The 26,500-nt window shown below is 29.6% G+C and overlaps 1 protein-coding gene across 2 annotated transcripts in view; it reads right to left on the reverse strand.

The window, feature by feature from the left end:
* Window positions 1–728: 728 nt before the first annotated feature.
* The window catches only part of LOC145285846 (advillin-like), a 186,889-nt gene continuing 161,117 nt past the window's right edge, over window positions 729–26,500 (reverse strand). For both annotated transcript variants that reach the window (XM_080134287.1, XM_080134288.1), the window contains exons 20-26: window positions 23,748–23,838; window positions 21,546–21,635; window positions 15,938–16,051; window positions 13,856–13,978; window positions 5,796–5,867; window positions 3,788–3,904; window positions 729–976 (exon numbers count right to left, since the gene is read on the reverse strand). In XM_080134287.1, coding sequence (XP_079990413.1) covers window positions 863–976; window positions 3,788–3,904; window positions 5,796–5,867; window positions 13,856–13,978; window positions 15,938–16,051; window positions 21,546–21,635; window positions 23,748–23,838 — 721 coding nt within the window. In that variant the 3' untranslated portion in view covers window positions 729–862. The remainder of the gene's footprint in view (window positions 977–3,787; window positions 3,905–5,795; window positions 5,868–13,855; window positions 13,979–15,937; window positions 16,052–21,545; window positions 21,636–23,747; window positions 23,839–26,500) is intronic.

Genomic DNA, 26,500 nt, shown 5'->3' on the forward strand with positions numbered 1-26,500 from the left:
AAGAGAAAAAGATATTCGGATAGATTCTGCACAACGTTTTAGATGTGATATTTTTTCTTGCGCGATGGAACCTGTCATATAAGGGACATTGTGAGGATGCGTCATCATTAAACAAAGGTAACGTCTTGAAGTTTGTTGCTCGGTCAAATTTGGATCAAATATCTACACATGTTATTGATACGGACATTTAAAAAATATTTTATTGTTAAAAAAGACATTTTATTTATCTATAATATAAATCTCACCTGTCTGTTTAAATGTATGTATGTATGTATGTATGTATGTATGTATGTATGCCTAAAACTTTCGACAGAAGCGAAGGATTTTCACATGATCGATATTGTTTTGGAGCTCGACTCTTCGGACGACAAATATCAAAAAATTGGCTAAAAAAATTAATTTCTTCACCCTCAACTGGGCACTTTTCTACAGGGAGGGGTCGCTTTTTTCGTCGATATTTTCGAAAGTCATCCCCTCTTTTCGATTGACTAGCGTTAATTTAAACCTATGTCACTTCCGGTTTGGCGATGGGCGTAACAGCAAAGACGTCACTTTTTTTTCACGTTCTTTTCTTCCTTCGCGGAACAGGTTCGAACTTTTTGCTCAACACACAGCTCCAAACACCCGGGCAACGCCGGGCACCCAGGCTAGTTTCAAATAAAAAAAAAAAAAATTAATTATCATAATTTTAAAAGCTCGTCTCAATCATAAATCAAAGAAAAAAGTAATTATTTTAATTTTAGCTTTATTTATTTTTATAATCTACATTTGTGGTAAATATATTCATTCATTGTAATTGAAAAAAAAAATTAAGATTTTGTGCAGTTTTATTCTTAAAAGACATGTTCTTTTCGGTTCACGTTTAAAACAAACCCAACGCTTTCTTCAATGCTTGTTTTTTCCAAACCGGAAGTTGAAAATAATCCGTGTATGTCATTTGGAAAACGGACATGAATTCCATATCTGTCAGATGAAGCTGAAAAAATAAATAAAGTATCATTTTATCAATGACAACCGAAAAAAAAAAAAAATTATCAAATTTATTTGCTTTATCAAACTGTAATTTATATAGATTTTCAAATATCCATCCTCCAATATATGATGTGGGTGGAATATTTGATTGTTGGGTTTTTACGGCATGTCAACCGTCATTATATCATTTTATGGTGGAACATACGTATGTGTTGTATTTGATTGGTGTATACATTTATAAGAGCTGAACTTAGGGTTATATAATGAGGAAAGTATATAATTTATGTACAATAAGAAGGCAACATATGCAAAGTAGGTGTTAAAACAAACTCCTAAATTTTATTAGTAAGTAATGAAACCTGTCGCATGAAAGAAAAGCAAAACCATTTTATAATAACAATATTCAATAAGGTTACACTGTTTGGTGTAGATGGAAGAAAATTGAATAATGTCTTAGTGAAGAAAGGAAAGATAGAAAGTTTTTTTGAGGCTGTCGAAAGTTTGCTAGAAGTTATCTTCAGGCAAAGATAGTCTATGTTTGTCCAGTGGACAGGCAAAGAGAAAAATGGCGTCTCTTGTTGATGTTTTCAGGAATCACTCTGCCGACCGATCATGATTCGTAAAAGAGCTGAAATAGTTATTTAGGAGACCAGATGAAATCAATGCGCCCTGCAAGCTGATTGGTCAATATGTAATCAAATAGCCTAGCAATAACTTTTCTCCATGAGAGAAATATTAAGTGTTTATTTATGAATGCTACAGATTCATTTGTTTTGTAAGCACATATTTTGCTCACAAATGGGAAGGGTCTGAACATAGCACTTACTCCTGCTTCGACAGTGTGGAAAATCGACGTTGCAATTTAGTTTAAGGGGTGATCCTTTCTCACAGAAGAAACTTTGCTAATATCTCTCTCTGTCATTATTTTCATGGAAGGCGTAAGACATTCACAGCAAGAACTCGTTTTCCTTCCACAATGAGAAAAGGCTTTCCTTTCTCTCTTGGAATTTCCTATATAGAATATCTTTGCAACACCTTGCTGCAGAATTGCTCCCTTGTTGATCACAACTTTGTCATCTTCAAATCCAATATTAACAAATCCTTGCGATAGACTACCCAATATGCAATCAAACGCAGTTCATAATTGATGGTTAATTATTAAAGTTAAGAATAAAATAAACATACCTTCTTTGTTTTAAATAGGATTGACACTGTAGAAGGTAACCAACGACAACAAAAAAGAAAATTAACACATAAGCATGTTTTTGTTTAACACAGACATGAAGTCTGCTTTTATTCACATTTCGACAGTTATATAGTAATGAGAAAACAAAGGGAAGTAATTCTAAGTTACTCAAAAAGCTTATGTCATTGAAAAATAAGCATTTATCTGAATCCGTCAAAAAAGAGATGGTCCTGGATATGTCCTTAAACTATGTCCGATGGTGAGGCCCCAGTTTGTGGGCTTTGGGGAGTGTGGAGCCACTATTTAATTGTCATCGCTCTCAGGTCCACACTGGCCGGGAGTGATAGTACCTGTTAGGGTCCCAACTATGGGTTAAATAGAAATCGACTTGAAAAAAATATATATTCTATTAAAAAAATTCTTCAAAATCACTGGATTCGGCGTTAAATAATCTGAAAAGGGTTGATATGCCGTAAAACAAAAACAACCAACCAAAAAAGAGACAACTCTTACACTTTCACAGTATTAAAACATGATCTCAGTTAAAAACCTATATTTACATTCATAATTTCCAACACTTATATTAATCAATGTAATCTATATAATTATAAAACTCAAATGACCTTGTAACAATGTATGTAACCCACTTTCTGGTTTACAACATCTGGTTGCGCATGCGTACATGACCTAAGCACTGAAATATTAACGTTATTATTTCGAAATTATTATTTAACATAAGAAGAGTAGGGTTTAAAATAACTTAAACGTAATACAGAAATGAACGATGTAAAAAAAAAAGCAGACAGTATTAACAATTGTTTATTTGGATAATTTAAACGCGAAAAAAAAAAAGAACAATTGGAACGCTGAAATATTAACGTTATTATTTTGAAATTATTATTTAACATGGGAAGAGTGGGGTTTAAAATAACTTAAACGTAATACAGAAGTGAACGATGTAAAAAAAAAGCAAATATATCAAAATTTGAATTTAACTATAAGTAGTATGGTATCTGTTCAGTACACATTTACCTATAAGTATGGCCAACCACTTATAATTCAGTAACTGTACATTTTTTTTTAAATAATAAATTATAATAAACAGAACGATTCATAGAAATCTATCTATATTTTTTTTTTCATTTTAATATGTTTTCATAGAAATGTTTCTGTTATGTAAAAAAAAACTATTTTCTTTACGTCACAATTGTCACACTCATACATGAATTTCATAGCTAATATAACATACTGACTCAACGGGTCACGGGTAGTCTAGTATGTAATAATTTCCTAATTTTCGACCCAGGCTATTGTCTGCTCACTTTTAGTTATCTCCCTTTAAGTATTCTTTTAGCAATATAAATAAAGCTATTGCATTTATGGTTTAAATAACATGTAAACGCTAAATTCTATTTATCTTAATCCTGACATATGCTATAGCTCCTGGTAGCTAAAAGATGGCTGAACACTTCTACCAAAGATCAGGTTAAGTTCATATCGAACACTGCATGTTTTTGATGGGTAATAAATAAGTCAACAAATAGATTAGAATAGTTTTTATCCAAAGAAAATACGTTATAATCAGGTTTTCATTGCAAAAATAAAAGTGATCCATTTAATTTGTCTTACCTCTTTATTTGCCGGATCAACATCCTTGGGTAGCATGTCGGGTGCTTTTCCGGCTAAAATCATGTACGCAAATTTTGGGACATCTCTGAAAGTCTGGCTGCTGTATATGGCAGAAGGCTGAAGAATGTCGAGAGAAACATTTTTAAAGTTCTGAATTTTTTTTAGATGACGGCTGATTGATTATATTACTTGTATCGATTATATTACTTGTAGTGATCAGACTACTGCTCTCATCTTGAGTGTTATTTGTGCAACGTTTTGGTCTGATTGACCTTTGACCGTCCTCAGGCATGTTGCTTGTTTCTCTTTTCTTTTCCAAATAACAACCAACATGCCTGAGGATGGTTAAAGGCCAATCCGATTGAAACGTTGCACAAATGAGAACAATAGTCCGATCAACACAAGTAATAGAAATATTTTTCTTAAATTAACACTAACAGACTGGCTGAAAAAGAACAGCTGATAATTATAATTATAAATGTAAACAAAAACAAATATTGTACAAGAAAAATTATTTGTTACATTCGCCCTAGAGGTTAAGAGGTTATGTTTGGGCCGAGTTTATCAATATGTTGGTTTGTATATAATCTTGCGTCAACATCGCTTAAACAAGCGTCATTAAGCTTGGTCAAAATATGGGTAATGGTCTAACTTAAAACTGATTTAATTCAGACATAACCAAGTAAAAAATAAAGCTCATGGATAAGGTGCATTTCATACTTTTGATGATAACTTCGGTTCTGTTTATTGTATAGAGACTCACTACTTGGCTTATATTGTAGCCAATGAAGTCCTGCATCTTATTTGACCTTGAAAATTTCAGCCATTCTTGAATTTTTTACAGAATTTGAACTTATGATTTTTCAAAATATCTATCTATCTATCTATCTATCTATCTATCTATCTATCTATCTATCTATCTATCTATCTATCATTATATAAAAGGAACTATGTGAGTACGTATGTTTGTGTGAGTTCATTCTCTATGGACACGGAAACGGCTTGGCCGATTTTTTAGATTTCACACGAAGGTACTTGATGTGTCTGTGAGTATTTTTAGCTAGGCTTTGTATTGGAATGCATCTGATAAGTATCGAAGATCTATAAGTATCGAAAATCGATAATTAAAAAATCCAATTAAATAAGGAACAGTCTGATTTTGACCAAAGTTAACACTTTTATGCAACCTAACATCGCAAGTGCATTTGAGAAGTTTTATCACCGCACAAGCAGAAAGGCCCATCCCATAAAATGAGCTGTAGATTCTTTTATAAAAACATGGATTCTTTTAAAAGCACAATTGAATCATGATACTTGACATTTGTACATTTAGCTTTAATTTAAGTGATTATGAAAAAATAATTACATAAAATCAACAGTTTGTTCTTTGATATGACAGGGGCGCATTTAAAATTAATATGTCTGTTTAGAGCACAATTGAACCATGATACTTGACTTTTGTATTTAAAACTTGAAGTGAAATTATTATTTACAGGTAATTTTATAAAATTTACAGTAGGTTCTCTACAGTGCAATGTAAACTGCAATGTAATGTAGACTAAAAGGTATTGCAGACTAAATAACTGTAGGGAGGCATGTGAAGCTTCTTCCCGATACATCACAGAAAGGGGGGGCCATAACTAAAGCAATCAATCGATTTGATTTTTAAAAAATGGGCGATTTCACCGATTTCGACCACAATAAAAATAGGGATAGGTAGAACATTTGTTGATCTTCATTCAATCCCGGACAATATTGAGTCTCCTTGCTAGTCTGATATATGGATCTGATAATCATTGATAACAATAACAAAATTTCAACCAGATCAGATAAATTGTTTTTTGAATTATCAACGTTTCGATGACATGATTTTGGGAACACTTCAGGTTGAAGTATGCAGTCTCTTGAACTGACTTATGTTTTAGCAAGCAAATTCATAAAAAGAAATTCCGTTATTCTTGAGGGAGTACATGTGTAATGGCAATAAATTTGTGACTTTTCGACTCACCACTTCGTGTAACGGAATGTTCATGTTGTTTAATTTTAGTTCCTTTTGGACTTGTTCAAATTTAATTGCATCCTGAAAAAAACAAAGGAAATAAAATGGAAAAAAATCTGATGCATTTCCAAACCTTTGTAGTTTTATACATATATAATATATAATACATATATAATATATAATACATGTACAATATATAATACATATATAATATATAATACATATATAATATATAATACATGTACAATATATAATACATGTATAATATATAATACATGTACAATATATAATATATATATAATATATAATATATATATATAATATATAATACCTATATAATATATAATGCCTATATAATATATAATACATGTACAATATATAATACATGTATAATATATAATACCTATATAATATATAATACCTATATAATATATAATACATGTACAATATATAATACATGTATAATATATAATACATATATAATATATATATAATATATAATACCTATATAATATATAATACATGTACAATATATAATACATGTATAATATATAATACATATATAATATATAATACCTATATAATATATAATACATGTACAATATATAATACATATATAATATATAATACCTATATAATATATAATACATGTACAATATATAATACATGTATAATATATAATATATATATAGTATATAATACCTATATAATATATAATACATGTACACTATATAATACATATATTATATATAATACCTATATAATATATAATACATGTACAATATATAATACATATATAATATATAATATATATATAATATATAATACATGTATAATATATAATACATGTATAATATATAATATATATATAATATATAATACATGTACAATATATAATACCTATATAATATATAATACCTATATAATATATAATACATGTACAATATATAATACATGTATAATATATAATACATATATAATATATATATAATATATAATACCTATATAATATATAATACATGTACAATATATAATACATGTATAATATATAATACATATATAATATATAATACCTATATAATATATAATACATGTACAATATATAATACATATATAATATATAATACCTATATAATATATAATACATGTACAATATATAATACATGTATAATATATAATATATATATAATATATAATACCTATATAATATATAATACATGTACACTATATAATACATATATAATATATAATACCTATATAATATATAATACATGTACAATATATAATACATATATAATATATAATATATATATAATATATAATACATGTATAATATATAATACATGTATAATATATAATATATATATAATATATAATACATGTACAATATATAATACATATATAATATATAATACATATATAATATATAATACATGTACAATATATAATACATATATAATATATAATACATATATAATATATAATATATGTACAATATATAATACATGTATAATATATAATACATATATAATATATAATACCTATATAATATATAATACATGTACAATATATAATACATATATAATATATAATATATATATTATATATAATACATGTACAATATATAATACATATATAATATATAATATATAATACCTATATAATATATAATACATGTACAATATATAATACATGTATAATATATAATATATATATAATATATAATATATATATAATATATAATACATGTATAATATATAATATATATATAATATATAATACATGTACAATATATAATACATGTATAATATATAATATATATATAATATATAATACATGTACAATATATAATACATGTATAATATATAATATATATATAATATATAATACATGTACAATATATAATACATGTATAATATATAATACATATATAATATATAATATATATAATATATAATACATGTATAATATATAATACATGTATAATATATAATATATATATAATATATAATACATGTACAATATATAATACATGTATAATATATAATACATATATAATATATAATATATATATAATATATAATACATGTACAATATATAATACATGTATAATATATAATATATATATATATATATAATATATAATACATCTATAATATATAATACCTATATAATATATAATATATATATATAATATATAATACATGTATCTATAAAAGTGAAATTGTATGTGTGTGTATGTGTGTGTGTGTGCATCTGTGTGTGTACATTTCCCTACCAAACTGTTCTGTCAATTTTCAGTCTACACACTCGAGATTTAACATAAGGAGTATTGAGATTTGGGAAAATCTTTTTAATCGAGTTTCGGTCTGAAATTTGGTTGGCAAGGGATCAAAATTCAAAGATTTGACTTTTGAAAACTCTACCAAACTATTCTGCCAATTTTGGGTCTAAACACTTTAAATTTTAGATGTATGTAACTTGAACATGGATCAAATTTTTTAATTTGATTTGATCCTAAAACAATGAATGTTAAGGGGTCAAAATTGGGGTCAAAGTTAAAAAAAAAATTGACCTCTGAGGTCTCTACCAAAGTACTCAGCCAATTTTTGGTCTAAACATTTGAAATTTTACATAAAGTGTATTCAGACATAGGGCGAGATTTTTAACCGTTTTTTGACCGAAAATTTCACTGCCAAAGGGGTCAAAGTTCAAAAGATTTGACCTTTGGAGTCTGTAGCAAACTATTTAGCCAATTTTGGGTCTGAACATTTGAAAATTTACATAAAGAGTATTCAGACATGCAGCAAGCTTTTTAATCAGGTTTTGGGCGAAAATTTAACTGCCAAGAGGTCCAAGTTAAAAGAGTTGACCTTTGCAGACTCTACCAAACTCCTCCGCCAATTTTGGATCTAAACACTTAAAACTTTAGATGTAGGTTACCTGGACAAGAGTACAACTTTTTAATACATATATATATATATATATATATATATATATATATATATATACATGTGCACATAAAGTTATGAACAGTACATAGGGCCCGAACAAAGCCAGGCTGGCTGAACTGCTAGTATATAATATAACTAGATGCATCTGATGTGGCCCGGTATTAAACGTTACATTAAATTCCTTTAAAAAAATGAAGTAAAAAAAAACAAAAAAAAAAAAACAGAAAGAAACTGAGACATGTGCATGCAAATATCATGTTTTTTGTAAGTAAAAAAAATACTCGAACTGAGATCGAAACCAAAGCCTAAATACAATGAGTCAAGTACGATAACCATTAGACCAGCTTGCGACGACTTTAAAAAATTGTTTTCAAAAGTTGTGAAACAGTTGACAAACAGATAAAAATCCGATGACCTCCAATTTTGACCCCTTAGCAACCCTTTTATTTTCTGGATGAAAACCGATTAAAATGTTTTCCACATGTGCGAATACCCTATATACCAAATTTCAAGTCTGTAGATCAAAAATTCGTTGAGTATATAAGTTGAGAATTGTCCTCCAAACACATTCTCACTTTCATAGATATGAGGTTCCTTCAATAAGTTTCCAGACTTTTTTGTACAGGCATTTAAAATTGTCATAGATTCTTGAAAATTCAGTACGTTATTGCTACACATCTTATGAGATGACCGACCAATTTTTATTATTTCAGGTTTAAATGAACAGCTACACTCGAAATTGGAATATTTCTGATTGTCACGGCTCGTGAATTTCGAAAATGCAATCTAGACACGAGGACGCTTTAAAATAACGATATGCAATAAAATTCTGTTTTAAACTTGGGGAAAATACCACAGAAACGTATGGAATACTTCAGACTGCCTTTTGTAGTTAAGTATTTTTCATAAATTCGTTCACATGACAGATTCCTTTTGATGAGAATAAGTAGGTTTGAAAACACTTTTTAAAGACCGTGTCAAGCTGGCATAATGGTTATCGCACTTGAATCACTCTCTTTAGATTTTATTCGATCCCAACTCGAATATTTTTTTTTACTTACAAGAAGTGAACTGTTTATGCACGTGTCTCAGTTTCTGTACGAATTAAAATATAATATTTATGCGTATTTTACGACTGTGCAACGCTGGTTAGCCTGATAGTTATTTATAAAATTAATAATTAAAGAACACCATATTCACAAAATAAAATAAGTTATTGTTTTTTTTTGGCCATTCTACTGTATGATAAGCCTAGTAAGCTTGGTTTATTTTCTATTTGCTTCCAATGTATGATAGCAAGTGTGATCGCATTGTTTTCATTTTACTACACTTTTGTTCAAAATATATTTTCATAATTATTATTATCCTATCCAAATATTAATTTACTTGTCTAACGTCCAGTGTCACAAAAAAATACTATCATCATTGCAAACATTAATAAATGAGAAACGAATTACCTCCCTTTATAGTCGCTCTTTATCAGTTAAAAATAATTCAAACCATTTCCTCTACAAAAATTTTCAAAACAAAAAAGAAACATGGCTGTCTGCTTGCGGTTTCAAATTGGATATTTTATTTTATAATTTAAAATATAAGTCATGTTGCGAAGAGACTGTTTTTTTTTATTATAGATTCTCTTTAAAATTAAAAAAGATGTGTAAGTGAATTGATATCTCTTCCTTTATAATTTATATTAAAAATTATTTAGAAAAAAAAAAACGGGTTTGTATTACTGTACACATAGATTCGAAAAAGTTGTCAAAAAACAAATATATAACAAATAAATGTTATCAAAGGCAAGATAAGTTACTTTTCTACCAAACTGGATATATTTTTTGTGCTTTTATTCAATGTAACATGTTTATTCAGCTCAAAAAACATGCAGTGTTTACCGATGTATTGGAAAATTCAAAATGGCGGCCGACTCTCTCTTAAACACGGTAAGTTCGGGAAAAGGTGTTATAAATAATAAACTAGACAAAATACTGTTATAAATTCGCTCAATATATGTTACCGTGACATAGGTTGACATATATTCGGTGTTTTTTTAATAGTATTTTGTCTAGTTTATTATTTATAACACCTTTTCTCGAACTTACCGTGTTTAAGAGAGAGTCGGCCGCCATTTTGAATTGTCCAATACATCGGTAAACACTGCATGTTTTTCGAGCTGAATAAATATGTTACATTGAATAAAAACACAAAAAATATATCCAGTTTGGTAGAAAAGTAACTTATCTTGCCTTTGATAACATTTATTTGTTATATATTTGTTTTTTGACAACTTTTTCGAATCTATGTGTACAGTAATACAAACCCAAAAAACAATAACAAAACAATAGGTTGTGTGTTGAATTTTCGATAAAAATTTTACAATTTTTTAACTGATTCTTTTTAGTTTTAAAAGGTTAAAAAAAGAATTTACTGAAAAATTGTTTTAAATTCATTGATATTTGTTTTATTTTATTTATAATACGTTTTAAAATTTTTAAAACTACCGTGGAATTTTCTATTCAGAAAAAACAAAAAAACAAAAAAAAAACAAAAAAAAAACAGAACAATGTGTTGTGTTTTGAATTTTCATTAAAAAAGTGTAAATTCTTTTTAGCTTTAAATGGTTAAAAAAAAAAAAAGAATTAAAAAAAAATTGTTTTAAATTTGTCGTTAATTGTTTTATTTTATTTTTTATTCATTTTATTTATGTGTTTAAAAAAATTTCAACTACCGTGGAATTTCCATGGGTTCTGCTAGTTTTTTTTTTTTTTAAATAAAAAATGTAATAAGAAATCATTATTATTAGATTTATCCAAACATCGTTTGGTCAGAGAAACGTTTGAAAAAAAAAAAAATTCTGTTGTACTTAAGTTTCAAATAGAATTTTATCTGCTGTGCTTAAGTTTGAAATAGAATTTGAAATAGAATCTTAAACATCCATATTGAACGGCCACATCTTAGTTAAAAGAGAAGCACACTTGAATAAAAAAATTATTTGTTTGCGTTTCCTTTATATTCACTTGGAAAGCCTTTGCTAGATTTGTGGATCTTCTTTTAAGCGGAAATCGGTATTAATTGTACATATACGAACGCATACTAAACGACGTGGTCTCTGAAAGAAATAAACATTATACAGGTTGTGATAGGAGCAACTGGTTTAATAAAAAAGAACCTTCAGGAATACTTAGAAGCAATCCTTAGAAGACCAAGCTGTAACGAGATACAAATAGCAGCCATAAAGGGAACAGTATCTATTCTTAAAAGAGCCCTCGGATATAAATTTAAATCATAACAGAATCAAGTGTTAGCCCCAGGAGGGAGCCCCTTGATATCTTAAAACTTACTGAAGTTAAATAAAAAAAAAAAAAATGCCTAAGCGCAAGCCATCTAATGTCTGCATGCCCAATCTTATTGGCAGATGGCCATTATACTGCTCGTCACAACAAAGTATGCAAGTACCTCCATTGGAAGATATGTGGAGAGGTGCAACTTGACAGATTGCCGAACATTTGGGAACATGAACCACCACCAATAACATCAAACAGAAATGTGACCGTGTTCTACGACAAAGACATACAGGCAGGCAGATACATAAAAGACAAGGCCATCAAACCAGATATTGTTATATGGAACAATCCTGAAAGAACTGCGCTCATTGTCGATGTCACAGTCCCAAATGATTTTAGCCTTAATAGAGCTGAACGGGAAAAGATAACAAAATATCAGGACCTAAAAAATGATCTAAAAAACGACATGGTCTCTGAAAGAAATAAACATTATACCGATTGTGATAGGAGCAACTGGTTTAATAAAAAAGAACCTTCAGAAATACTTAGAAGCGATCCCTGGAAGACCAAGCTGTAAGGAAATACAGATAGCAGCCATAAAGGGAACAGCATCTATTCTTAAAAGAGCCCTCGGATATAAATTTAAATCATAACAGAATCAAGTGTTAGCTCCAGGAAGGAGCCCCTTGATATCTTACAACTTACTGAAGTAAAATACAAAAAAAAAAAAAAAAAAAAAAAAGAGAAAGATGCCTACTGGAGAGAACTTGAATTCCTACTAGACACTAGCCTCGAGTGTCTTAAGTCCTCTCTGTACATAGGTTTTTCAGAACAATCTGGTATGAGGATACTTTTTCCTAGAAGTAAACCCTGACCAAATATTCACTATCAAATAGCATTTGCAACCCAAGAAAGATCTTGGTATGGCTAACCAACATTAGATTTTACAATGAATGGTGCACTTTCTCCAAGTGGTGTTACCCCAAATAACAGCACGAAGTGTGACACTCGACCAGACTAGATGAATTCTTGTCCTGGAATCCAGTAAGACCAAAAGACCAAAACGAAATATATACTACAACGTATAAAAATGGTTAATTGGGAAGAGGAAAATTATGTTCTCAATTTCTTTATTAACTCAGTGTTTGAGAGATAAAGAACTTTAATGGAACATTTGAACATCTATGTATATCATATAGAGTTCAAGTGTTAGACCCAGGTTGTGGGTCCCTTGATTTCTGAGAACTTCGACTGAAGAAAAACAAAACAAAAAAGGGAAAAGCCATATTCTTGTACAGTCTGTGCTGCTTCTTTTAGTCGAAAACAAAATTTAGTTAAACATCTGCAAATAAGAGAGAAACAGACCAAATATCAAGATCTCATGTATGATATGAAAAGAAACTAGAATCTTAGGAAGATATCAATCATACCAGTTATTATAGGTGCCACAGGGCTTATGAAGAAGAACCTGAAGTCCTACCTAACTAATATTCCTGGTGAGCCAAGTGCAAAAGAAGTTCAGACCATTGAACTTAAGGGAACATAGAGGATACTAAAAAGAGCTCTCGGTTTCAATAAAAAGCAGGGGAATGTTGGCAGCTGGTTTGACTGCCCACACTCAACGTTAAAATCTTCAAAGAAAGAAAATAAAAAATTAAAAAAAAACATAGAAACTTCCATAGACAAAATTAGAATAATGGTCCAATTAACAGTGTGCCAAGTATTTTCTGGATGCTTTCACACAATATTAAACGTAAAACTAAGTTTATTTTCTTCTTTATTTCATAAAAAGGACTTTTGCTTGTCTTATATTAAAACAAAAGCGCAAATTTACCTTCCACATATTTTCATTCCAGTTTTCAAAGAATCCAGTAAATATTGGTGGTTCGTGTTCTTGGTGCACTCGATACACCGGGATGTCCGTTGGTCGACAAGATGGATCTGTTTCTAAATATTCCTGAAACGAAAAAATGTTTAAAAAATAAGAATATATATATAAGCCTGACGAATCATGGAGAGTGGATGAAACGCCGAATATTCAGTGTAGCTTAATTGCCATATATATTTTATAAATTACTATATATATATATATATATATATATATATATATATATATATATATATGTGAGAATATATATATATATATATATGTATATATATATATATATATATATATATATATATATATTGATAAACAGATTCTGATCATTAGTTACACAATACTGACATAGATTTGGACTATTTAAATCAATAAGTTTAATTAAAGATCTAATCAAGGTCAGCACTCCCTACTCTCAACATCTTAAACCAGACAGGCAGAGGCAGTATTAATTAGTAAACTACTATGTGCCATGTTTTGTCAGTGTTACGAAGTGAAGTTGGAGTGACCTATCCAGAACTTAAAATATGTGTTCATAAGTATAAACAACCTATGCAGCACTGGAATAATCTATTGAAAAAAAAAAAAAAAAAACCGCCTATAAACATTGTTCCAGTTCTGTTACCAGAACGTTGGTTATAATGACTTAGACTGCTTTTGGGAATTCTAGCTCTAGATTTATATCCAAACCACCTAAGCAGACGAGAGGAGATGGGCTTAGTTGTCAGAAGTTGTTGGAAACATATGTGAGAGGGGAATTTTATGGAAATGAACTGATCCATACACATAAATACCGGAAGACAAAGCATTAATGTAGAGTCTAGATTGGGAGAGACAACAGAGCTTGTTGGTTGGCTAGACGAACAAACTAATACTTTTGTATGTTTTTTTTTTTTTTTTTTTTTTTTACAAGGGTGTCACCACTTATCAAGGCCCAGAGGCCACTCGAGGATAAGGGTTAATAGGTATACATTAGTCATTGTGATTTTAGCATAGTAAACAGTGGGAATTTTGAAACTTGGATTACTTAGGGGGACGATTCAATTAGAACTTGTTCACATTGAACTTTTTCTTTTTTTTTTTTTTTTCATAGGTATCAACTCATTATCAAGGCCAAGAGGCCACTCAAGGATAAGGGTTAAAGAGTGTACAGTAGAAATTGGACAATATAATAATCATTAGTAATGAAAATTTGTTAAATTTGATAACTTGTTTGCATTTTAATCCCGTGTACTGTTTTCCTTGTAACACTTTAACTAAGGTTATAACAGGAGCTGGCCTCTGAACTCCACATCAATCACACCAGGTGCATTGGGGTCCATCTAACATGCATTTAATGAACCACTTTTGAAATTCATACTAGTTGACATAATCGCTATCTACCGATGTAGGGTTCCAATATATAGGGTGGCTCACTAAAAAGTAGTCCAAAAAATGTTGTATCGAGTAGGAACATCCTTTTACTGTTTAAATTACCTGTAGCGTTATAAAAGATGCTGAAAGTGCTCCCCGTTGACATCCATGCATTTCTGGGCACGTTTAACATCATTTGCAGATACTGCCTGTAGATCTTCTCTGGTGACTCTCCGGATAACATTTGAAATGTTCTTCTTTAGTTGGTCTAGATTGTGAGGATTATTTGTATAAACTTTTTGTTTTAAAAAACCCTAAAGATAAAAATCACATAATGACAAGTCCAGGGAATGTGGTGGTCATAACACTTTGCTTATTGTTCTTTCTTCCGTAAACATGTCATGAACTCATGTCAATAATCTGTGAGGTGTGTGGCATGTAGCGCCATATTGTTGGAAAAAGAATTGCATTTTGTCTTGTGGTGTCAGTTGGTCGTTAAGAGAAAGATTAGAGAGATCGGGCTGCTTTTAAGTGGCCACCCTGTATAACGGTATGGAAAAGATAAACGAGCAAAAAAAAGAACAAAAAAAAAACAGTTACCAGTTTCCAAATGTTCACTTAGAAATACCAGGGTCTAAAGAAACGGCAGATTCAATTAGTACAAATAAGAAATGGATTACTCACACATGCTGCCTTCACAGCGGATTTCTTTAAGTCATACTGAGCTTCTTTACCAATCCACAAGAAAATGGAATCCCAAGTATCCAACAGCATAATATCATCTGGGACGAGGTCATGCTGCAATATCACATTATACAAGAATTATTATAATCGCACGTGCGCGCACACACACACACACACATACACACACATATTTATATATATATATATATATAACTATTTATTATAATAATTAAATACCTACAGACACTAGTGTTCCATCCTTTCGGGAATCATTAGTACAGGGTGCCACAATTAACGCCAGTCGAGGGATTCAAACCCTGGCAACAGAAGTCATATCTGGCTTCATTAGCAAGGATTTGAACCATTCGGCTACTGACAACTGCGAGAGATTCTTTTTAAAATATTTTATATATATAGTCTGTTTATTATACAGGGTAGGGCAGAGCAGGTTGCTTATTAAATAATAATCGATATTCCAAATAAGCAAGTTGCTCTGCCCCACCCTGTACAAATATTATTGGTTACATATATGCATACATGTTTCAGTGTAATCCTAATTCAATGATACCACTTCCTCAGACCAAAAAAGGAGCGATATTGAAATGAGAGTCAAGATTACATTCATTTTTTATAAAATATATTCGGGTGTGGTTTACGCTCTGGAAGAAAGTGAGGTGTATACTTTGTGAATGTGAGTGGTAGGGGTTTTGGAGGGCGGTATGGTGAAGGAAGGGAGTAGCGGTGGGAGGGTGAAGGAAGAAGAGGGAAGCAGGATCTTCTGTGGTTAAGCTGTTGCAGCAGGGAGGTGCTGGTATTATTTTAACTTGGCGGTTGTTTATTGGCCTAAGTTTTTGCTTTGATCTGAAATAATATTATACCCTCATCGCCGTTACTTTCCTTCTTAGGTCTTTTTTTTTTTCTTTTCAGGTGGCGACTTCATTATTCATCTATTTTATTGACAAGCTTTATTTATTTGTTAATTTTATTCCTCGTTTTTTTTTATCCGTTCATTTGTTTCTCATTTTTAAATTATTTATTTATTTGTTTATTAATAATATATGTCCACATGGTTAAATTAACAGTCAGTGAACAGATATACAGGCTTATTTATATGATTGAAATAAGGGTGGTATACTGGGAGTTATATTTTCCACTCTACCTCGGTGTCTGACGTAATTGCAGCAGCAAAGGTTTTCATATCTATATATAAAATTAATTTTGATGGTTGTCATTCTTTCATTTGGGTTGTTTATCTTTCCCTCAATACTAGAATATAAATATTTTTTATAGGTTTATATGCTTCGTTATAAAGATAAGTTCTCCAGACCATATACATGCAAATAGGTACATAACAGCATATATTTGTCTATATTCGTGGAGAATTCCATTTCCAATACAGGCAAATATATGCTGTTATGTAACTTTTAATCGTTCACATGACAGGTTCTTTATGTTAAGAATAAGTAGGTTTGAAAACACTTTTTAAAGATCGTGTCAAAATGGTCTAATGTTTATCGTACTTGACTCACTGTTTTTAGGTTTTGGTTTCGATCTCAGCTGGAGTAATTCTTTTTACTTACAAGATGTGAACTGTTTAAAACCGAAGTTAAGCAACATTGAGTCTGGCCAGTACCAGATGGGTGACCTTTTGGGAAGGTTATGTGCTGTATGTACTGTGCCAAGTCATAGAAATTTCCATGTTGACATCTGGGGTGCATTAATTCACTGGAAGAGATGTCCCCCACCCCCTACCTACGTTAAGACATGCTTCTAGGAGAAGCAAACTCTGATGTAAAAACCTGCAGTCTACTGTATACTCTGTCCTGTGGCAGTCATCTTTACCGACAAACATTAGCATTAATACCAAAAATATGGTTGGTTCTACACAAAGCCTTCACCACTATAAACAAATCATCTGTGTGGATTTCTGAGCAACTTAGTTTTTTTAGCCAGTAGAGTTTAGTTTCCTAGAAGTACATCCAATGAAACAACATGTGTCTACCAAAGAGTGCTCAATGAGTGAACAGAGCAGGTATATGAAATTTATTTATACAAACATTGATGGCTACATATGTGCATACATGTTTCTGTAATCACCCGCGTTGGCCTGAAGACGTAATCCCCCAACGCGGGTGATTACAGAAACGTGTATGCACATATGTAGCCATCAATGTTTGTATAAATAAATTTCATATATATATATATATATATATATATATATATATATATATATATATATATATATATATATATATATACTTGTTTATTGTTATATAAACATGCTCACATCCTGCTGCTACAAATATAGATGTGAGCATGTTTATATAACAATAAACAAGTATTATCAGCTCTTTTTATTGAGCACTATCTAACAACCTCGTTGAATTCATTAGTCCATTACTTTTGAATAAAAAAACCCGAGTATATATATATATATATATATATATATATATATATATATATATATATATATATATATATATATATATAAAAATGACCTTGTCTGTATATGCGCAAAACATCTCTATCAATCCCAGCTCTGAATATTTGATCTATAGACTTGAAACTTGATATATAGAGTGAGTTGGACCCCAGGAACACTTTTGATTTAGTTTTTAGCCGGTAAAAATAGCTGCTAAAGGATAAAAAATTAAAAAAAAAAAAACAAACGCTTGACCTTGGCAGAAGTAAATCAACTAACATCTGAGCAAGCGTAAATATTCATTTGTAGCTTTAAGTCGCTTAATTTTGAGTCTTTTTGGTGATAGCTCAGACAATAATGATAAAGTCTGAAGTGTTAAATAACGACTAAGGCTCGAAGACTGAATGGTTTGTTTTGGATTTCAGCTGATGGCACTAAAAAAATATTTTTTAACCTTTGAAATCATTACTGTATATATTCTATATGATATGATAATCAACAGAGAAATTTCTCTATAATAATAAATATGAAATCTGCATGAACTAAAATAACACATTTTAGCATATTTTACGACTGGGCAACACCGGATAGTCTGCTAGTATATATATATATATATATATATATATATATATATATATATATATATATATATATAAAAGTGACGTTGTTTGTCTGTCTGAGGAACGATCTCTACAAAGCCCCTCCATCAATCTTTGGTCTGCAGACTTGAAACTTGATATATAGAGGATTTGCACCTGGGGTTCTTTAACCGGTAAAAATAGCTGATAAATGGTGATAAAAAAAAAAAATGGAACTTAGCAGATGTAAGTCGACGTAAAGCGCTTTTGTATGCATACACGAAGATACATTTATACATTAAGGTCGATGAAATTTTAACATTTTTTTAATCAATCTGATGATAGCTCAAATGGCAATGATTAAGAATGAAATACTAAATACTTTAGTTTCGAATTTAACTCATGGAACACGTCATATATATTTATATAGAGTGAATTGGCTGTATAATAAGACTAATAATAATGATATGATAATAATACTATTAAATGCAACATCAGCATAAAGTAAAATATCAAATTTAAGCGTATTTTACGACTGGTCAATGCTGGGCGGTCTGCTAGTAATGGTTTATTTTTTTTTTATTCCAATATATATTTAAACAGTGCAGTGCTATTCCTAATTTTTACCCCTGAATGAAATCAGGCGATGATTATAAATACATTTGAAAATTGTGATAGTTTTCTATATACAAAGGTTTAATATATATATATATATATATATATATATATATATATATATATATATATATATATATATATATATATATATATATATATATGGCATCTATCTAAATTCTGTATATTGAGAACTATCAACATTTTGTATAATGGTATCTATCTAAATTTTGTATGTTGATAACTACCTAAATTTTGTATAATGATATCTATCTAACCTTTGTATATTGATAACTATCTAAATTTTGTATATTTATACTTATCTAAATTTTGTATAATAGTATCTATCTAAATTTTGTATGTTGATAACTATCTAAATTTTGCATAATGGTATCTATCTGAATTTTGTATTTTGATAAATATCTAAATATATATCTGTATATTTATACTTATCTAAATTTTGAACAATGGTATCTATCTAAATTTCATATATTGATAACTATCTAAATTTTGTATATTTATACTTATCTAAATTTTGTATAATAGTATCTATCAAAATTCCGCATAATGGTATCTATGTAAATTTTGTATAATAGTATTTATCTGAATTTTGTATATGGAAAACTAGATAAATTTTGTATATGGATATCTATCTAAATTTTGTATAATAGTATATATTTAACTTTTGTATTTTTATAACAATCTATATGTTTTGAAATGGTTTCTATATAAATTTTGTATATTGATAACTATCTAAAATTTGTATACTGTGATCTACTTAATATTTATATATTTATTTTATCTAAATTTTGTACATTAATACCTATTTAAATTTTGTATAATGGTATATATCTAAATTTTGTATATTGATAACTATCTAAATTTTGTATATGTATAATTATTTAAATTTTGTATCATGGTATCTATCTAAATTTTGTATCATGGTATCTATCTTAATTTTGTATATGGATAACTATTTAAATTTTGTATACAGGTTTCTATCTAAATTTTGTATATTTCTTCTTATCTAAATTTTGCATAATTGTATCTATCTAAATTTTGTACATTAATAGCTATTAAAATTTGGTACAATGGTATATATATCTAAATATTTTATTTTTATAACTATCTAAATTTTGTATATGTATATTTATTTAAATTTTGTATAATGTTATATATCTAAATTTTGTATAATTGTATATATATATCTAAATTTTGTATATTGATAAATATCTAAATTTTGTTTATTGATAACTATCTAATTTTTTCATAAAGGTATCTATCTAAATTGTGTACATTAATACCTATTTAAATTTTGTATAAAGCTATCTTTCTAAATTTTGTATAGTGCTAACTATCTAAATTTTGTATAATGATATCTGTCTAAATTTTGTATATTTATAACTAGGGCTATGACAACAGCATATTCTTATCATTGTTTTGTCTATCGAGTATTTATCCGACACAGTTAGACACAGTTAATCAACAGAGAACCACATCACTATATAAAAGCATATAAGATATCAAGGGATGCACACTCGAGAGTCAAAACAATAAAAAGAATATGCTGTTGTCATAGCTCTATTGATAACTTACTAAATTTTGTATAATGCTATCTATCTAAATTTTGTATACTGATAACTATCTAAATTTGTTATAATGGTATCTATCTAAATTTTGTATATTGATTACTATTTAAACTTTGTATAATGGTTTCTATCTAAATTTTGTATATTTATTCTTATCTAAATTTGTTATAATGGTATCTATTTAAATTTTGTATATTAATAGCTATTACAATTTTGTATTATGGTATATATCTAAATTTTGTATATTTATAACTATCTAAATTTTGTATAATGGTATTTATCTAAATTTTGTATTTTGATTACTATCTATATTTTGTATTCTGGAACCTACCTAAATTTTGTATGTTTATACTTATCTAATTTTTGTACATTAATATCTATTTAAATCTTAAGGTGTAACTTACCTGTTGAAAATTGCATATTTCTTCTATTTGGATGGTATCAGAGATATTTATGATGCAGAAAAGACGAGGGATGTGCTCATGTTGCGGAATCTGAAAAATTAGATAAATTTATTCATTAGTTTTTAGTGACTCTCTATAAAATGGTCGTCATTGTTGCATTGGTATTGTTGGGACAGATAAGAACTCTTAACTTTCCCACATGGTAAAATTGGACGTAATTGAGGAGACAAAAGTGGATCCTGGGTTTGCTTTCAGTAACATCGTAACTTTCGCTTCCCCTTTTTTTTTTTTTTAGTCCTTTTGTTCTCACATTCCATGAGCAATGTTTCTGACAAAAGAGGGAAAGAATTAGTGTTTTACAGGTTGGAATCAATCCATCCGACACATTATCTTTGGCTGTTATTTTGGTAAATGTTTCGTTTAGGTCCACCTCCACAATTTTCTTAAAAATGACGACATTTAAAGGTTTTCGACTATGCTGAATACGAAAATCGCATTGAAATGTTGCAGAGATAAGTAGTTATCAAGACAGAAAAAAATGCATTATGCACGGTAATTTTGGCGGCCATTTTTTTACGCGCATGCGCGCGCGCCCTAAGCAATCAGAATTTTACACGAAGGAAAAAAACCAAGATGGCCGCCAAAATTACCGTGCATAATGCATTTTTTTCTATCTTGATAACTACTTATCTCTGCAATATTTCAATGTGATTTTCGTATTCAGCATAGTCGAAAACCTATCTATGTCGTCTTTTTAAAGAAAATTGTGGAGGTGGACCTAAACGAAACATTTACCGTTATTTTTTTTTTTTTTTACATTTAGGTGGTATTTTTTAGCTCCTTACATCAAGTAGCTTCATGCTTTGTTGGAGTGACTTCCTTAAAAAAATACCACCATCACCATAATTATAGTCGTCGTCGTCGTCGTCGTCGTCGTCGTCGTCATCATCATCATCATCAATATGCCTTGCTTAGGATGATCAAAAGCAAGAAGAGTAACAAAAAAGGATTAATTCCATGGACGATAATGACTTTTAAAGGTAACATCTTTATCATCGCTTAATCTATGAATTCTAAAAAGTTTGTATTGTTAAAGATACATATAAAACCTTGTAAACGGATGTTTTCAAGGCTCGCAAATGTTAGCGGTGATTAAAAAAAAAAACGAGTGTGACATATCTGACAAGCACTTTTCTAAAAGACGATCAACTCTACATGAAGAATTTTTGTTGAAAGAGGAATTTGAATTGGATCGACGCCGAAATACTAGAGATTTTGGAACTTACTCTATCAGATCCAACTGTTCTTGAACAACAAAGACTAGTGGCGTCATGGATAAAGTACTTGGTAAAATTCAGTTGTGACACTCTTCTGGCGGTTGAAGGTTCAATCTTCAATGCGGACGATACTCAGAACATAATTACAAATTACTTAGGACTTCTACCCAGTCATGGCTGATGAAACTAGTGTATGGTATCGGAACTAGAGTATGGTATGGATTAAATAAAGGGTTCGGTTCAAAATTCCTTGCAGATTCCTGAGATCGACAGAAAGATTCCCAAGTTTGACAGGACACACCTGAAGAAGGTCGGAAGTTACATCGGCTGTAACGTTGTGAAAATAATACTCAAGATGAAAACAGTATCTCGAATAATCTAAATTTTAAGAAATGTAAAAAATCTCAAACAATTAGAAAAAAAATTGTGCAAATCAAGAATTTTGATCTATGATGACCTTTCCTTAGAGAAATTTAGATATTTAAAAATATTTATTGAATTTTAGAAATTTATAAAGATAAGTTCCTATAATCCTTAGGTAAAAAGTTTATTTATGAAGGCTGATAGCAATGCAGAAAACCGGAATGGTGAAAGAAAGTATGAACAAAACCAATGGAAGGCAATATTTGGGTTAAAAATCTTTTTTTCATTCTTTTTTGAAAGGAGAGTATTTTTCATGAAATTATCAAAGACGTTACATCATCCAGAATATTTTTTTTATTAATATTTAATAGTAAGTCTCATGTTTACTGATTTGAACTGTGAAAGATGTTTTGAAAAATAAATAGATTTTGTGAAGATTCGTAACACAAATGCTGTCTTCGATTGTTTTTGTTCCATTCTTTTACCATTCTGATTTTTCTGCATTGCTACCATCCTTCATAATTCATGATTAAGAGATTTTAAATGCACCCAATAAACTCACCTGGGCTAACTTATCGCTGGGGTAGGGTTCAATTCCACCGAGACAGTTCCAAAAGTCTGGTTTTTCTTGTCCTTCTGGAATAAACGTTGCTCTGGAGTTAAAGAAAAAAAAAATCCTTGAAATAAACTTTATCAAAATATTGCCATAATTTATGTTTGTTTTTCTCTCAGATTTTGAAATAAAACCAAGAGCATGTAGAAATATAAATGCTAATAAGCCTAAACATATGACATCATACGAGCTAGAGGAAATGAAATTGTCATAAATCATATAAACTGAACCCCCACCCGCACATGTAATTTTACCAGTCTCGGCTGGTACCACACAAAAATGATCATGAAGTGTCAAGATGAAAAATAAAACATAGACGTAGAACACCAACCAGACCTCCACTATAAGAATGCGGAAAGAACTAGGATCTTGGAGAGGTTTATTGCCACTGAAATCTCAGAGAAGACTAATGGTTGTTACCACCGAGAAATTAATGTTAACTGACTGTTGCAATAATGCAAAATGATCAGAAACGATTATTTAAAAAAGGTTAATAATACTGGAATATCAGAAGATTAAAGAAAATTTGTCTAGCTAAAACATTAGGACTCATCATAAATATATAAGATGTATCTCAGGAGAGCAGTCAAGTGTATGTGTAGCAGTGACATGCTATTTTGTATCTATTTATTATGATGGAAAGTTATTGGACTGATGGCGACTTGGTCATATGTAGACTAACCAGACAATTCCATACAGTAATTTTCACAATAGTTATTAATTGAGCTATGTCAATAGAATATTCCTTTCATTATTTTGACTCTCGAGTATATATCAATTAATATCTTATATATTTTAAGATAGAGTGATGTGGTTCTCAATTGATTAACTGTGTCAGATATATACTCGAGAGTCAAAACAATGATAAGAATATTCTGTGGTCATAGTCCCAGTTATTACGCATACTGGCAAAAATACACTTGTTTTGCATTGGCAAACGTGTGTTGATTCTGATGGTGCTTATTTTGATTAATAAATTTTAATTTGAGCCGAGATATGTTCAACTAAATTTAAAAGTTAAAAATCGCAAGAACTTTCTTGTCAACCTGATCTCTCTCTCTCTCTCTCTCTCTCTCTCTCTCTCTCTCTCTCTCTCTCTCACTGTCTCTGTCTCTGTCTGTCTCTGTGTTAAGTTTTGAGACATTGTGTTGAACAAAGATGGCGGCGTAGTTCAGATCAGTAACCAAGATGGCGGCATAGTTCAGATCAGTAACCAAGATGGCGACCAAGAATCAAATGCGGTCCGTGGCGTAGTTAACCTCTTAAGTTCTGAGATATTGTGTTGAACAAAGATAGCGGCGTGGTTCAGATCAGTAACCAAGATGACGGCATAGTTCAGATCAGTAACCAAGATGGCGGCCAAGAATTAAATGCGGTCCGTGACGTAGTAAACGGCGAACTGATTGAATCCAAAATTTGATAATTTTTATAATAATTTTGGCACGTTTTCATTGCACAGCCGTTGGTTATAAAAATGATTGGCGAATCCATTCGTCTCATATCCCCATTACAAGTCAAAAACATTCTCTCTCTCTCTCTCTCTCTCTCTCTCTCTCTCTCTCTATATATATATATATATATATATATATATATATCATTATAAAACTCAAATGACCTTGTAACGGGTGTTGTTACCCACATCTAGTTTACGACTTCCGGTTGCGCATGCATACATAAACATAAACCCATAACAGTGTAAACAAATAAACACAAATCGCTACTTTTGCAGAATTTGACCTGCGCACTAAAATATTAACGTTATTATTTAGAAATTATTATTTTCTTCTACACTACCAACATAAATAAATAACCCTGAAAATATGTTTTTTTTTTAAATTGCATTACAAATAAATAATCAATGCGACAATAAAATTTATTGTTTTACTGTGTACGTTTTCAGCATCCCAATTGTATTTTTTTTTTCACGCTTAAATTAAATATATATCAAAATTTGAATTTAACTTAAAGTATTATGGTATCTGTTCAGTGCACATTTACCTATAAGTATGGCAAACCACTTATAATTCAATGGATGTAATTTTTTTTTTCAAAAATAAATTATAATAAACAGAACGACTCATAGAAATCTATCTATATTCTTTTTTTCATTTTAATATACTTTCATAGAAATGTTTCTATTATGTCAAAAAAAACTATTTTCTTTACATCACAAGTGTCAGGCTTATACATTAATTCCATAGCTAATATAACATACTGACCCAACGGGTCACGGGTAGTCTAGTATATATTAATAATTTGATAACGAATTCTCTGTCAAAGCTTCCGATACTATAGGAAACCAAGGCAATTCCCATACAAATCTTCTACACTCACCATTCCAAACTTATACTGCAGTGTGTTTTCGTGCAAGAAACAAACATTTCTTCACATTTTATTCTCCTTGACCAACTTTCTCACCATGATCGTAGCAGATATTTACCTCGCTTTAATTTAGTCCTCTCACAGAACTCTAAATCACCAGTGCTTTTATTCACAGTAATACTTACCAACCAAACACTAGTCCATTATCCCACTACTTTAATGCATTAGTTTCCTACATATTACGTTGGCCTACCAATAGACAATACAGAACGTTCCCTTTCAATTCTGGCACTTAGACAAACATCTTTCCATTAGAACCAGTAGTTCTTCAATTAAGGGAATGTTATTTACTCAAACGTGGAAACCAACTTTCTCGGTAT

This window comes from Euprymna scolopes, chromosome 10, assembly GCF_053919585.1.
Source record: "Euprymna scolopes isolate OS-2025 chromosome 10, ASM5391958v1, whole genome shotgun sequence".
NCBI lineage: Eukaryota > Metazoa > Mollusca > Cephalopoda > Sepiida > Sepiolidae > Euprymna > Euprymna scolopes.